The 14,689-nt window shown below is 39.2% G+C and overlaps 1 protein-coding gene across 1 annotated transcript; it reads right to left on the bottom strand.

The window, feature by feature from the left end:
• Window positions 1-4,677: 4,677 nt before the first annotated feature.
• Window positions 4,678-9,831, bottom strand: LOC108255360 (tubulin beta-4B chain-like). Its single transcript, XM_017451289.2, has 4 exons — window positions 9,691-9,831; window positions 9,272-9,380; window positions 9,050-9,160; window positions 4,678-5,894 (listed from the first exon to the last, which is right to left on the bottom strand). Exons 1-4 carry the CDS (start codon window positions 9,745-9,747, stop codon window positions 4,834-4,836), a joined length of 1,338 nt encoding a protein of 445 aa, XP_017306778.1. The 5' UTR covers window positions 9,748-9,831; the 3' UTR covers window positions 4,678-4,833.
• Window positions 9,832-14,689: the final 4,858 nt, after the last annotated feature.

Genomic DNA, 14,689 nt, shown 5'->3' with positions numbered 1-14,689 from the left:
AAGCAGCAAAGTAGTGCACTATATAGGGTTCAGAAGCCATTATATCGTACCCTATGTAGTGCACATGTCTAGGCAGTAGGGAGCCATGTGGAATCCCGCGCGACGGTAACTGAGTACAGTCACATTCAAAAGGTCGTGTCTATATGCACGATTCACAATCAAGGTAGTAAAAATAAACTAACAAAATAAATAAACGCATAAATTGCTATTGTTGTTGTTGTTGTTGTTGTTGTTGTTGCTGTTGTTGTTAATAATAATAATAATAATAAGAAGAAGAAGAATAAAGCAATATAAGTAACAGAAATAATAGCAATAGAAAATGTTATGAATGTAATGAAGTCATTTTTAGTCATTCTTATTCCTAAAAAGTAAACAAATAATTTTTTATTTTATGGTATATAATTTTAAAAAATGTTATAAAATGAAGTCATTTTTAGTCATTCTTATTCCTAAAAAATAAACAAATAATTTTTTATAAAGGATAGGTAAATTGATTGTTTTCTTTTATGCATACTGCTAATTATTGAATGTCTATTTGATTTCTTGTTTGCATTCCTTATAAAATTATTCTCTTCTTTATTTAGAAGTAATTTTTTATCGTATAAATACATAGTGAATCTATCTATCTATCTATCTATCTATCTATCTATCTGTCTGTCTGTCTGTCTGTTTATTCATCCATCCATCCATCCATCTTCTACCGCTTACTCCTTTTCAGGGTCACGGGGAACCTGGAGCCTATCCCAGGGAGCATCGGGCACAAGGCGGGGTACACCCTGGACAGGGTGCCAGTCCATCGCACGGCACAATCACATACACATTCACACACTACGGACACTTTGGACATGCTAATGAGCCTACCATGCATGTCTTTGGACTGGGGGAGGAAATCGGAGTACCCGGAGGAAACCCTCGCAGCACGGGGGGAATATGCAAACTCCGCACACACATGGCCCTGGCGGGACTCGAACTCTGGAGCCTGGAGGCATAGCCATAGACACACCTGGAGGTGTGAGGCGAACGTGCTAACTGTTCATGTTAAGCAATGAACACCATGTCAAACACTGTATGTCATGTTTAATATTGTACACGCTGCAACTCTGAAAACCTGGTGGAAATTTAATGAAGCTATGAATTTCACACTTGCATGTAACAATGCTCTCACGTGGATGTAACGACGCTGCCTCCTATACCACTGACTGCTGCCACTGACCTTCATAGTGGTAGAAGCTACTGCAGCAGAACTATACTCTTGTGCTTTCTACATCAGCCAGACATACTTGAACCATTCAGAGAACATCTCCTACTAGCTGAAGAGCATTCTTACAGACTTAAGTGTACAACACTAAAGCATGGCCCCTCGCAGCAATCCTGAACTCTGCCTCCTCTTGACTGTTGGGGGAGACACCTGGATCAATGCTAAGCAGAAAAGGCATGAGCAAAACCAACAGGTGCGTGAGCCATCCAGAGCCCTAGAGCCTGGCACTGCCCCTGCCAATAGCGTGGTACAGAGACACTTCCAATAATGGGAAAGGAACAGCAGCACTCCAAAAGTATACAGAAAGTACACTCCAAAAGTATATAATTTTTTTTTCTGAATTAATTAACAGAGCACTGGGTAATCCTATGAGCCAAGCGTTATGACTCCCTGTAGATCTGCCATTATAGTAAATCTGCAGAAGCAGTGGTCAAATTTGTTATATTGAATATAACAAACTGAATTCTTATATTTGATATTGAATTTTTATTTTATTTTTTCTTCATATATCTATTTTTTTTAAAAAGAAAGGAGGAAAAAGGGATAGAATAATTATGATAACAGAATAACAATTACAATTATCTGGAGGGAAAAAAGAGAAACCCTAGAAGGGATTGAAAATTTATAGAGCTTCATTTGCCACGTGTTAGTTTGTGCTCATGAAGTCGTCTGGTCCTTCATCTCTCTCATTCTCTCAAACTGATAAATGAATTGAATCAGGCATTCAAGCAATGATTGATTAGTATTAAGGGACCAAATATGTAACTTAAATTTGATGCATTACATGATTGGCTAATTAGATAATGAGTAGGTGTACAGTTGTTTCTAATAAAGTGTTTAGTGAACGTACATTTGCTGGCCATGGGTAATTAGCTGTTGTATAACATACACTGCTGTGAAAATGTATTTGTCCCCATCCTGATTGCTTCATCTCTCTCATTCTCTCAAACTGATAAATGAATTGAATCAGGGCAAAAGCAGGGACATGAATCCACAGGATGTGATGAATTATCAAAAGTTTTTGGTTGGTCTAGTTCTGTTATTTAGTTAATGTAAACATTTATTTGGCCTTCTTTCTCCACAGTTTATGCAAAGCTGTGTGAAAATTTGGAAAATGTAAAAGTCAAATGTGTATGTGTAACCTGGAGGAAGGACACACATAGCACGCAAGGATACAGACGATGCAGGCCTAATTCTTCACGAATCCTGAAATACTAGTAAAGCAGGACTGGATATTCGTTGCATATTAACCTGGCTTACTGAAGGCATTAGGATAGTTTCTTTAAGGAAGCCTAAGAGGTTCAAACTTTGCTCACTCTGGGAGTTCATGGACTTCACAGATCCATTGAGAACAACAGTGATTTTCTAAAGACCTGCTGCTTTAGAGAAAACAAACTCATCATCGATGGATCCAGTTTGTTCTACTGGCTTTACTTCGTATCTGACTTGGACCGAACATGTGGTGGAGAAAATAGTTACACTATTTTTCAAAAATCTCAGAGTGTGCAATATTGAGCCCTGTATGGTGCTTGATGCACGTGATGTCAGAGGGAATAAATTTGACACCCTGAAGAAAATATGAAGAAAGGATCTGAAGAGCTAATGCCTTCTGCAGAGGTTGTTCCGGAGAAATTTTACCCATTCTCATCAAAAATGTGTTCAAGCAGGTCCTCTGGAAACTCGGAATTCCCTTTATTTAGTGTCTGGCACAGGCGGACTGGAAAGCAGCTACTTGGGCCAGCAGGTGGAACTGTCCTGTTCTGTCAAACAACAGTGATTTCTACATCTTCATCTACATCTTTTTGCTAATCACTCATTTCCACTGTAGGCAAGTGAGCCATCATAAATCTGATTTCAAAAATTGACTTCAAATTAATGAAATGAAATGTTTCTACATGAATAAAATACTATAAAATACTATAAAGAGCAGTAAACAGTAATAAATTAAACAAACTGAATATTTGGTGTGACGACCCTTTGTTTAAAAAAAATAAAAAAAGGTAATCTCAGGTACAATTAGTGCAGTTTTATAAGGAAATGAGCTGTACGTTTTATTGAGCATCTTGCGGAACCAGACACGGTTCTTCTGGAGACTTTGTCTGTCGCACTCGCTTCTTGTTTTTGCAGCAAAATCTAGCAGCCTTTATTGTGTGGTCTTTTTTTTTGTTGTTGTTGTTGTCTGAAACATGTCTCTTACATAATATACTGCTTTCTTTACTGACATACAAACACTTGTCTGTAACATTTCAGTTTCAGTTTTTGTACTGACTCAATAACGTAGAAGTCATAAAATAAAAATCTGTAACAAAGTTTGTACTAAAAAAAGGGGGTGCCTAGACTTTTGCACAGTACTGTACATTTTCACCAACATATTTCGATCAGATACTCTTATTCCATATCAGTTGATCCCCTAGACCCCCAAAGTCTACATGTCTGGGATAAATGACCCATTTGTCCCCCATGATGTTGGGGGAGTCTTTTAAGTAAACTCACGCTGGTACAATTTAGAGTAATGATCTTGTTTTTCAAATACATTAAATGAAAATGCTTGTTCATGTTTGAGGCTTTCGTTCCCTGTACCTTTTGTCATCCCTGCTACCAACAGCAGCTATCAAAAACAAAACAAACGAACAAAACAGGTTAACACTTTTCACTGAAGAATACGTTATTGCAAATTGAGAACTTTTCTGTAATCCCTGTATGAAACTGAAATATATTCATGGATCAATTTATGACAACAGTGATTTAATGTCTCTTAATGACTAAAAGATATTATGATGATGCCATGTGTTACACATTACTGTTGTTTCTGTTCTTAAATTATTTCACACTTAAAATGTACATTAATAAAGAATGTGTCTTAGCTGCCTAGTCTTCATACGCGATTAAATCAAATCAATTCTTAATAAAATATTCAAATTTTTAGACCCTTTAAAAAAAGCTCAGGAAGTAGTACAATATTAAAACAATAGCCACATCTGCTGGAGAAATACACCTAATGTGCCTGTTAACTTCCTAACAATTCTGAAATATTATGCTATAGGTTACATGCCATTTTTAAATACTAGTTAGTACTGTGGTGTGTATGTTTAGGTATAGCCAGTCTGTTGTAAGACGTATGGCCCTGAAAGGCTACAGAGCATTTTGACAAGAAATTCATCGATTTGTGTTTTATTCCATTTGTAGACTACATTTAATGGTGATATGTTCTTCCATCCAGCCTGCCCACCCACTTCATAACAAATTTTTATTTGAATATTTCTGCTTTATTTAAAAATCATATGAGTTTAGAATTTAGTCGAGGCACAAAATGTAAATATAATATTCATAATTCTGTGCAACTACATGAGAACTAAAAAGACATTGGACTCCAAACTGCTGAATGATTTAGTTAAAAATGAGCAAAGAACGAGCCAAGCTGCCCAAGTTAAACATTTATTAGAGAGTTTGAAAGTACATTTATTTAAGTTTGAAAGCACAACAGTGGAGTTGTTAACTGAACTTTACATCGATTTCAAGGAACAGAAAGACATAGAAATTGTGAAAATATGAACATGTGAAAGATTAACCCATCTTTAAGCCCCTTCCTCTTCTTCCTCTTCATCAAACTCGCCCTCCTCTTCAGCTGTGGCATCCTGGTACTGCTGGTACTCAGACACAAGGTCATTCATGTTGCTCTCTGCCTCAGTGAACTCCATCTCATCCATTCCTTCTCCTGTGTACCAATGCAGGAAGGCCTTTCTCCTGAACATGGCTGTGAACTGCTCCGAGATGCGCTTGAACAGCTCCTGGATGGCTGTGCTGTTGCCAATGAAGGTGGCAGCCATCTTAAGCCCTCTTGGTGGGATGTCACATACAGCTGTTTTGACATTGTTGGGGATCCATTCCACAAAATAGCTGCTGTTTTTGTTTTGCACATTGAGCATCTGCTCATCCACCTCTTTCATGGACATGCGGCCCCGGAAGATAGCAGCCACAGTCAGGTAGCGGCCATGGCGTGGGTCACACGCCGCCATCATATTCTTGGCATCAAACATCTGTTGTGTTAGTTCAGGCACGGTGAGCGCACGGTACTGCTGGCTCCCCCTGCTGGTGAGTGGGGCAAAACCAGGCATGAAAAAGTGCAGACGAGGGAAGGGCACCATATTGACAGCCAGTTTTCGCAGGTCAGCGTTGAGCTGCCCAGGAAAACGGAGACAGGTGGTTACACCACTCATGGTGGCAGAAACAAGATGGTTGAGATCGCCATAAGTGGGAGTTGTGAGCTTTAAAGTGCGGAAACAGATATCATAAAGTGCTTCATTGTCGATGCAGTACGTCTCGTCAGTGTTCTCCACCAGTTGGTGCACAGACAGAGTGGCGTTGTAGGGCTCCACCACAGTGTCTGAGACTTTAGGAGACGGCACAACACTGAACGTGTTCATGATGCGGTCGGGATACTCCTCACGGATCTTGCTGATGAGCAGCGTGCCCATGCCCGATCCGGTGCCCCCACCCAAGGAGTGAGTGAGCTGGAAGCCCTGTAGGCAGTCACAGCTCTCAGCCTCCTTACGCACAACATCCAGCACCGAGTCCACCAGCTCAGCACCTTCAGTATAATGACCTTTGGCCCAGTTGTTTCCAGCACCACTCTGGCCTGTGAAAAGCAGGACAGTAAGGCTAAATTACAACATAAGGCACCACAAACATGCCATTTTAAACAGTTAAAGTGATCTATATAAAAACGTGTGCTTAATACATACATTACTATCCAAAAGAAAATATCCAGATCTTTGAATGCATTTTTTGGAACTTTCTAGATACACTTTAAGAAATATATGTTCTATACATTGGTTGTGGCCTACATATCTAAAATGAGAAAAATATACTATTCAATTCTTCATTCAATGTGACCTTGCATTTCTTCCCTCATTTCTCTAAATTTGCATTCTATTGGGGTAAACTGGACCCTCTGCCTGCATTCATCCATTCATTCAGCGTTGCTTATGAGCATAACAAAATGTGGCCCAGACACAAGATATAATAAATAAAAAGTTGCGCTCATGTTGGCCAAAATATTACTTTAGGGCAGATATTTTACATCTGTATCCAGCCATCTCCCCCCACCACCAACTAGAAGAACATTTTATTTCAGTAGCACTTTAAAGGCCATGTAAGAAATACCTAGTTTACATTCAGGGGTTCAACAGGATAGATGAACAGTCTTACAATATTTTGAGGGATTCTGAAAAGTAAAACTTTGCTAATTCATGTATTTAATCATTTAGGAAGTCCTACATCTTACTTTCTCAAAAACTCCCTGGATATCCCAGATCTCTCCATAACCCCTTAAAAACAAAGACCCATGCATCCATGCACTGTGTATGTGTGACAACAGATTGTCTAAAAAGGCATTAGGTAAGTTGTTTGCACAATATTGAATTACTGTGAAGGATCTGAAGACAATATGTAAGGGAATGGGACTTATTTCAGAGTGAAACTGCATATTTGGGTTTGGGTATGGAGATTAGCAATCAGAATTTGACTGGCTTACAGAAACTGGGCATGTCTTTGCAAACAGTATTTATTATTTTATTATTATTATTATTTTTTTTTTTTTTAATCATCCCACCATTTAGCCAAAATTCAGAGGCAGGGGGGGGGGGGCCTAAACAAAAATAAATAAATAAATCACAACGTGATCACCCGAATCATGCACAATGTGAGAAAGGAGATGAGCAAACAAGGTTAAAATAAAAATGTACTTTTTTTTAAATCGTTAAAAATAAAATGAAATGATTTCGGAATTCGGAATTCGATGGAGTAGGACACGAAGTTGGAGGCTCCTGCTGATTTCGATTAAAATTGTAATTAATTTGTGCTTTTCGGTCATACAATATATTTTGACTTATTCTACTCTGTTTCCTTGTTTGCAATTTCAACTTTGTGGTACGTTAAAATGTCTGGAAAGAACACGAAAACCTGTGGTAGCATTCAGACACGACTGAGGCCAAGTGTGCGCGCCGCGAGCAAGCCTCCTTCTCCCCCTGTATCCACATCGCCGAGCGGTGACCCTGACTTCACCGCACTCAGGCTTGAGTTGCTGGCTTTACTGAGGAAGGATATAGCCGATATTTTTTTAAATGGAGCTCCAGAAGCTTCAGGAGACTCTCGGGGGTGCGCTGTCTACTATCCAGCTTGACCTGCAGGCCGTGAAAACACAGCTGGCTGGTGATAAAGTTGCTACCGAGGCCACCATATCAACACTGAAAGGTACTGTTGGGAAATGGAGCACGCACTCTCCGGTTGCACTGATGACATAGTTCATATGAAGACTACTATCGAGTCTCTCACTGCGACCATGACTCAAATTCATATTCAATTAGAGAATAAATGTGAGCATTTGGAGTCGAGGTCACGGCGCAATAACGTTAGGATAGTGGGAGTTCCAGAGGGCGCTGACACCTGTATAACTGCTGCTGTAGCGGCCTTGTTAAAGGAGGCGTTTGGTCTGCAGAAGGAGCCGGTTTTGGTCCCACCGGACCCTTCAGCCGAAGCCCAAGCCTGGTGAACGACCACGAGCTATGGTGTGCAGATTCCATTATCACAGTGACTGTGTTGATATTTTACGCCGTGCGAGAGAGATGCAGCGGATTAAAGTGAGGGATTTGACCATCTCCGTTTTCCCTGACTACACAGCCAAGACAGCCCGGGCCCGGGCCGCGTTTAACGAGGTTCGGCGTCAACTTCGTGGTACTGAGGGAGCTCACTATGGAATACTTCACCCAGCTCGGCTTCCCATTGCATACAACGATGTCCAGAAGGACTATATTTCAGCGGAGGGAGCAGGAGACTATGTTAAACTCGTGATATCGGGTTGAACTGCATCACCTACACAGCGGAGTCTTTTTCGCTCTTCTTTTATTTTATTTTTTGCACTCGGCCTTCCAGCTCTACAGAATTCGGATTTTTATTGAAGATATTGTCGTTGCAATACTCCACCTAGATTTTGTGGACTTACTCCTCTTAAAATTTACTTCTGTATTAATGTGCTTCTCTGTTTCGATGCTCTGGCCGGGTTAGAGTTTCTGTTTATTTAATTTTATCAGTGTTATCTCCTCGGCTTTATGTGCTACACTGTTATATTATTTGTTACAAGTGTTTAAAGGGTAAGGACATTATATTTATTACTGTGTGCAGACTGTTTATCAGACTTGGTAATTTTGTTGGTTAGTTCATCTTACTCTGTTTTCACATTAGAGTTGTTTTCAAATTGTGGACAACAATCGGTTACTGTAGGATACACTGCTGTCTCATTTGTTTATGGATACTTTGGGTGTGGGTGTTTGGAGGATTGTGAGAGTAAGCAGAACGTGCCAATGCTTTGAATGATGTAATGTTATTTAATTGCGAATCTGTTTTTAGAGTATTTAAACCTAACATGGTGAACAAATGATATTATAGAATTCAGGAAATTTTACTGGGGTTATCTCATACAGTGTAGCAAGTAATTATCTGGAAAGACCTTTGTAATATCACAGTCTAAAACTGGATTTAAAGAGAAGCAAATTAGTAAATGAATCGCATGAAAATTAATCACATGTAAGTGAATCACATGAAAATGTATCACTTGAATATGAATCTCATGAATATGAATCTCATGAAAATGAATCATACGTTAATGTATCACATGTAAATGAATCACATGTAAATGAACCATATGAAAATGAATAAATAAATTATAAATAAATAAATAAATAAATAAATAAATAAATAAATAAATAAATAAAATGAAATATAAATGTCACCCACCAAACACGAAGTTGTCTGGTCTGAACACTTGGCCAAAAGGACCAGATCTTACAGAGTCCATGGTCCCTGGCTCCAAGTCCACCAGTACAGCCCGGGGAACATACTTTCCACCTGTTTCACCACAGGACACACTTTCACTACGGCCAGTTAAGCATTTAAGGTGAGCAATTAAACTGTAAACTTATTTGGACACAATGTGAAGCTATGGATAGCCGGGTTTACCAGTGGCTTCGTTGTAATACACGTTAATCCGCTCCCGCTGCAGGTCGCTGTCACCGTAGTAGGTACCGGTCGGGTCGACTCCGTGTTCATCACTGATCACCTCCCAAAACTACAACAGCATCAAATTACAAAACCAGTCCGTTATTATAGTCAACGGCAGCAATTTCAAATACAAACAAACAAACAAAAAAGAAGCGATTCTCGACCTAAACCCTGAAATAAATCAGCCACGTCGTAGTTAACGTTCAGTTAAACAAGAGGAAAGTAGCTTAAATACTTAACCCAATAATATTGTCTAATGTCTAATATTCTTGTTGCTAAGTAACCCAGACATTTCCAACGACCACTTTTTTCCTCTGAAGTTAACCAACTAAAACTAAAGGGTAAGAGTTGTAATTATATTCATGTTTTAAACTTACTTTTGCACCGATTTGATTCCCACACTGACCAGCTTGCATGTGAACAATTTCCCTCATTTTGTTTTGAGAAGCGTTTACAAAACACAAACCGTGACCTCAAACAAACTCGTCCGAAGACTCATAAGCGTGTTGTATCACGGACTAAATATGCATTCCGTCTCTATAGCGACGGGAATTCTGAATTCTGTTTTTGTGAATCAGATCAGACTCAACTCAGCTCATCAATAAGAGCCGACTCTTTCGACTCCAAATGCCCCAATGACATTTTTTTCGAGACTGGTGAAAAAACTTCTTTGTCCAACTATGGCTGAGATTGTTTAATGAAATCTAACTCCACCCTCCAATTAACAAAAAACAAACAAAACTTTACATTGCATTCTATACTGTACAATGCATTTGAATAACTGTTTCAGCAAGGGACCACACATGTTCATCCATAAAAACACTAAGCATCCCTGCACTGTTGTTGTGTTCTGTTTAATCTGTGCTTCAGTATGAAGATTTATTTATTTTATTTCCATTTATCCTGCTACGTGCATTAACTTCCCTCACACACATTGAGTCAAACACACCATTCGTGCAAACAAACAGCTCAAATGATGAAGACATTTTCATGGAGGTATTTAAGCAGTTACATTGCCTATATCCAGTAAATAAATTTAACATGCACACAGAACCTACTTTTCTTTTCATGAAATCACACACCAATTTTCTATTCCTATATAGGGGTTTGAGTAAAGTTTAGCCTGTCCACAAGGATTGTGAGGAGGTACACTCAGTAAGGTCAGGTTTAGGCAATACATGGGCATCACTTTCCTTGAAAGGTGGTGGAGATAAAGACATGGCATGGAAAGTAGTAATATACATATCAGTAGGAATTACCTGCTTGAGCTGATTGAATGAAAATCAGTAAACTAAAACACCCAAATGCATCCTATGAGAGATTAATCAGATTCATAAACAACATAAACGCAATACAACATGCATCTGCACAAAATTACATGAACACCCAACTATCTGTGATAGCCATAGTCAGGAGCTGGTAAGGAACACTTCCTAGCACAGTAATCTTAATAAGTATTTAAATAGATATGTTAAATAGATATGAAAGTTAATAGATATGATAAATTTCCTTTCAAATATTCCTGTCTATCTTGCCTCTGTGCACAATATCATACTTTCTGTATCTGCATGTAAGTGTTTATTTTAAATTGAGGCACAATGCCTAGGGAATTGGTCATCAAGTTCTTCTGAATACATCTGTGGAAGAAATAGCTTTAACATGAGCTTCATTTCTTAATTGAATGTGAACTTAATCATAGATATAATCTAAATAGGTGATGTGCTTTTGTTTTCCTTACTCCTGCACTGTCTGACCTTTAAAGATTTAACATCTCTGACTTTCTTTTCAACTAGAGTGCCAGTGGAGCGCATGGTGAAAATCCATGTTCCTACATTCATACGTTATGTTAGATGCCAGACTGTCATATGTTGAAAGTACTTCATAAAAAAAAAAAATAAAAAAAAAAAGAATTTAAATGAAATTTAAAAAAAAACCTGAATATGAAAATGAATCAAGACAGATCCAAATAAGCAATAAAGTTCCAATGAACAGTAAAGTCAATATCTAAGCGACCTTTTGGTTTTATATGATCCGCCACACCTACTTAGGTCAAAAGATGCAGGCTATTTGACGGTACCTCGAATAGTGAAGGCTACAGCAGGGGGAAGAGCTTTCGCTTATAGAGCCCCACAGTTATGGAACAGTCTTCCTATTAGTGTTCGGGACTCAGACACAGTCTCAGTGTTTAAGTCAAGGCTTAAAACGTATTTGTTTACTCAAGCCTACCCTGACTAGATTCTGTTCTACTACTTCGCAGTCATAATTATCTATTTTCTCCCTCTCTCCTTTCGCCAAGCCCCACACGAATTTATGGAGATACTAGAGATCCATATCCTTTCTGCCTCTGGATGGAGCTCAAATCTTCTTTAATTCCAGACTGCTGGGACTACGGCTGCCCCTAATGCCATACAGACTTCATATAAATACATAATGAACTTTTTCACACTAACTGTTGTTACCCAGATGAGGATGGGTTCCCTTCTGAGTCAGGTTCCTCTCAAGGTTTCTTCCTCTTAAAACATCTTAGGGAGTTTTTCCTTGCCACCGTCGCCACTCAGTGGCTTGCTCAGTTGAGATAAATTCGCACCTTTAATATCTGTATACCATGTTGATATTTCTGTAAAGCTGCTTTGAGACAATGTCTATTGTAAAAAGCGCTATACAAATAAAATTGAATTGAATTGAATTGAATTAAAGCTACACATTCTCTTCCTCTAACTTGTTCAGTGCTTGTAATACAGATTAAATACGTCTGGGCAGATGATGTAAACTATTGATCTGGTCCAATGTTATTTGGGAACAAAGAGCAAGTTGAATTTTCTCAACATAAATTTTTGTGTAGTTTGTTATCAGATTGTCTAGATGTACATCACACATCTGATGAACGAGATTTCCTCTCCCGTGCTGTAATGAACGCTGGAAACTAGGACTTAATGGCGTATACTGTAGAAAGGTCATATAAAACATAGACAAATCTCATTAGGAATTAAGTCACCTTTCACATTGCCTTTTATTCTGATCACAACCAGACAGTTATATTATTTCTGAGTTTAGTCTTTGTTTAGACTTTTTTGATGCTGAAGAATCAAAAATCTAAGGAACCCTTAACCTTCAGACTAATGATTTGCAATGTCTGAACACAATTCTTGAAAAGAAACATGTATAATGAACTTGAAAAGGTAGAAAGGGGTTCTATGAATTAGTTAATTGGTATCTCTCCCTCTTTATATCACTATTAAAGTAGTGCTTAAACAGATACATAGCAGACAAATATACATATAGACAGTTTTATTTTGTACACGCATACCAAATTAATATTCACCTATCATCATTCCCTATTAACGAAATCTGTCACCACCTAATTAAACAGTTTAAGTCACTCACCAAAGTAAGTATACAAACTGAAGCTATGATAAAAGAACAAAAACAATGAACTTTTCTTAAAGAAATTCCTAAATCCTCTGACCAAGTATATGGCTGTGCAATCTGCCTATTCAATAAATGCCAGTCCCTTCAGGCTGAAATCCCAGTACTGGGATTTGAACTCAAGAACTACCAATCAGTAGTCCAATGTCTTAACCACATGATGTATTCTCTGAGGTCCCAGCCCTTGAGCAAGGCTCTCAACTGCTCAGTTGTATAAATGAGATAAATGTAAGTAGCTCTGGATAAGGACATGAAGGTAAATGATAAACACTGTACACTATGTAAAAAAAACTCAGACCCAAGATTGCTTTACACAGTATATACACACACATATACACGTTTATACCCATAAACGCATACAGTATCTCACAAAAGTGAGTACACCCCTCACATGTTTGTAAATATTTGATGATATCTTTTCATGTGACAACACTGAAGAAATGACACTTTGCTACAATGTAAAGTAGTGAGTGTACAACTTGCATAACAGTGTAAATTTGCTGTCCCCTCAAAATAACTCAACACACAGCCATTAATGTCTAAACCGCTGGCAACAAAAGTGAGTACACCCCTAAGTGAAAATGTCCAAATTGGGCCCAATTTGCCATTTCCCCTCCCCGGTGTCATGTGACTTGTTAGTGTTACAAGGTCTCAGGTGTGAATGGGGAGCAGGTGTGTTAAATTTGGTGTCATCGCTCTCACACTCCCTCATACTGGTCACTGGAAGTTCAACATGGCACCTCATGGCAAAGAACTCTCTGAGAATCTGAAAAAAAGAATTGTTGCTCTACATAAAGATGGCCTAGGCTATAAGAAGATTGCCAAGACCCTGACACTGAGCTGCAGCACGGTGGCCAAGACCATACAGCGGTTTAACAGGACAGGTTCCACTCAGAACAGGCCTCGCCATGGTCGACCGAAGAAGTTGAGTGCACGTGCTCAGCGTCATATCCAGAGGTTGTGTTTGGGAAATAGACGTATGAGTGCTGCCAGCATTGCTGCAGAGGTTGAAGGGGTGGGGGGTCAGCCTGTCAGTGCTCAGACCATACGCTACACACTGCATCAAATTGGTCTGCATGGCTGTTGTCCCAGAAGGAAGCCTCTTCTAAAGATGATGGACAAGAAAACCCGCAGACAGTTTGCTGAAGACAAGCAGACTAAGGACATGGATTACTGGAACCATGTCCTGTGGTCTGATGAGACCAAGATAAACTTATTTGGTTCAGACGGTGTCAAGCGTGTGTAGTGGCAACCAGGTGAGGAGTACAAAGACAAGTGTGTCTTGCCTACAGTCAAGCATGGTGGTGGGAGTGTCATGGTCTGGGGCTGCACGAGTGCTGCTGGCACTGGGGAGCTACAGTTCATTGAGGGAACCATGAATGCCAACATGTATTGTGATATACTGAAGCAGAGCATGATCAGTATGCAGTATTCCAGCATGATAATGACCCAAATCACACCTCCAAGACGATCACTGCCTTGCTAAAGAAGCTGAGGGTGATGGACTGGCCAAGCATGTCTCCAGACCTAAACCCTATTGAGCATCTGTGGGGCATCCTCAAATGGAAGGTGGAGGAGCACAAGATCTTTAACATCCACCAGCTCCGTGATGTTGTCATGGAGAAGTGGAAGAGGACTCCAGTGGCAACCTGTGAAGCTCTGCTGAACTCCATGCCCAAGAGGGTTAAGGCAGTGCTGGAAAATAATGGTGGCCACACAAAATGTTGACACTTTGGGCCCAATTTGGACATTTTCACTTAGGGGTGTACTCACTTTGTTGCCAGAGGTTTAGACATTAATGGTTGTATGCTGAGTTATTTTGAGGGGACAGCAAATTTACACTGTTACACAAGCTGTACACTCATTACTTTACATTGTAGCAAAGTGTCATTTCTTCAGGGTTGTCACATTAAAAGATATAATCAAATATTTACCAAAACACCCTCTTAA

The sequence above is a fragment of the Ictalurus punctatus genome, chromosome 22, assembly GCF_001660625.3.
Source record: "Ictalurus punctatus breed USDA103 chromosome 22, Coco_2.0, whole genome shotgun sequence".
NCBI lineage: Eukaryota > Metazoa > Chordata > Actinopteri > Siluriformes > Ictaluridae > Ictalurus > Ictalurus punctatus.
This window is presented reverse-complemented; position numbering and strand designations above follow the sequence as displayed.

What these genes read in the sequence shown, in the direction of transcription:
- LOC108255360 (XM_017451289.2), bottom strand. Translation starts at nt 9,747, where the DNA reads ATGAGGGAAATTGTTCACATGCAAGCTGGTCAGTGTGGGAATCAAATC. An exon ending in GGAATCAAATCGGTGCAAAA is followed by an intron (nt 9,381 to 9,690) that starts GTAAGTTTAAAA and finishes ATGCTGTTGTAG; the next exon opens with TTTTGGGAGGTGATCAGTGA. An exon ending in GTATTACAACGAAGCCACTG is followed by an intron (nt 9,161 to 9,271) that starts GTAAACCCGGCT and finishes GTGGTGAAACAG; the next exon opens with GTGGAAAGTATGTTCCCCGG.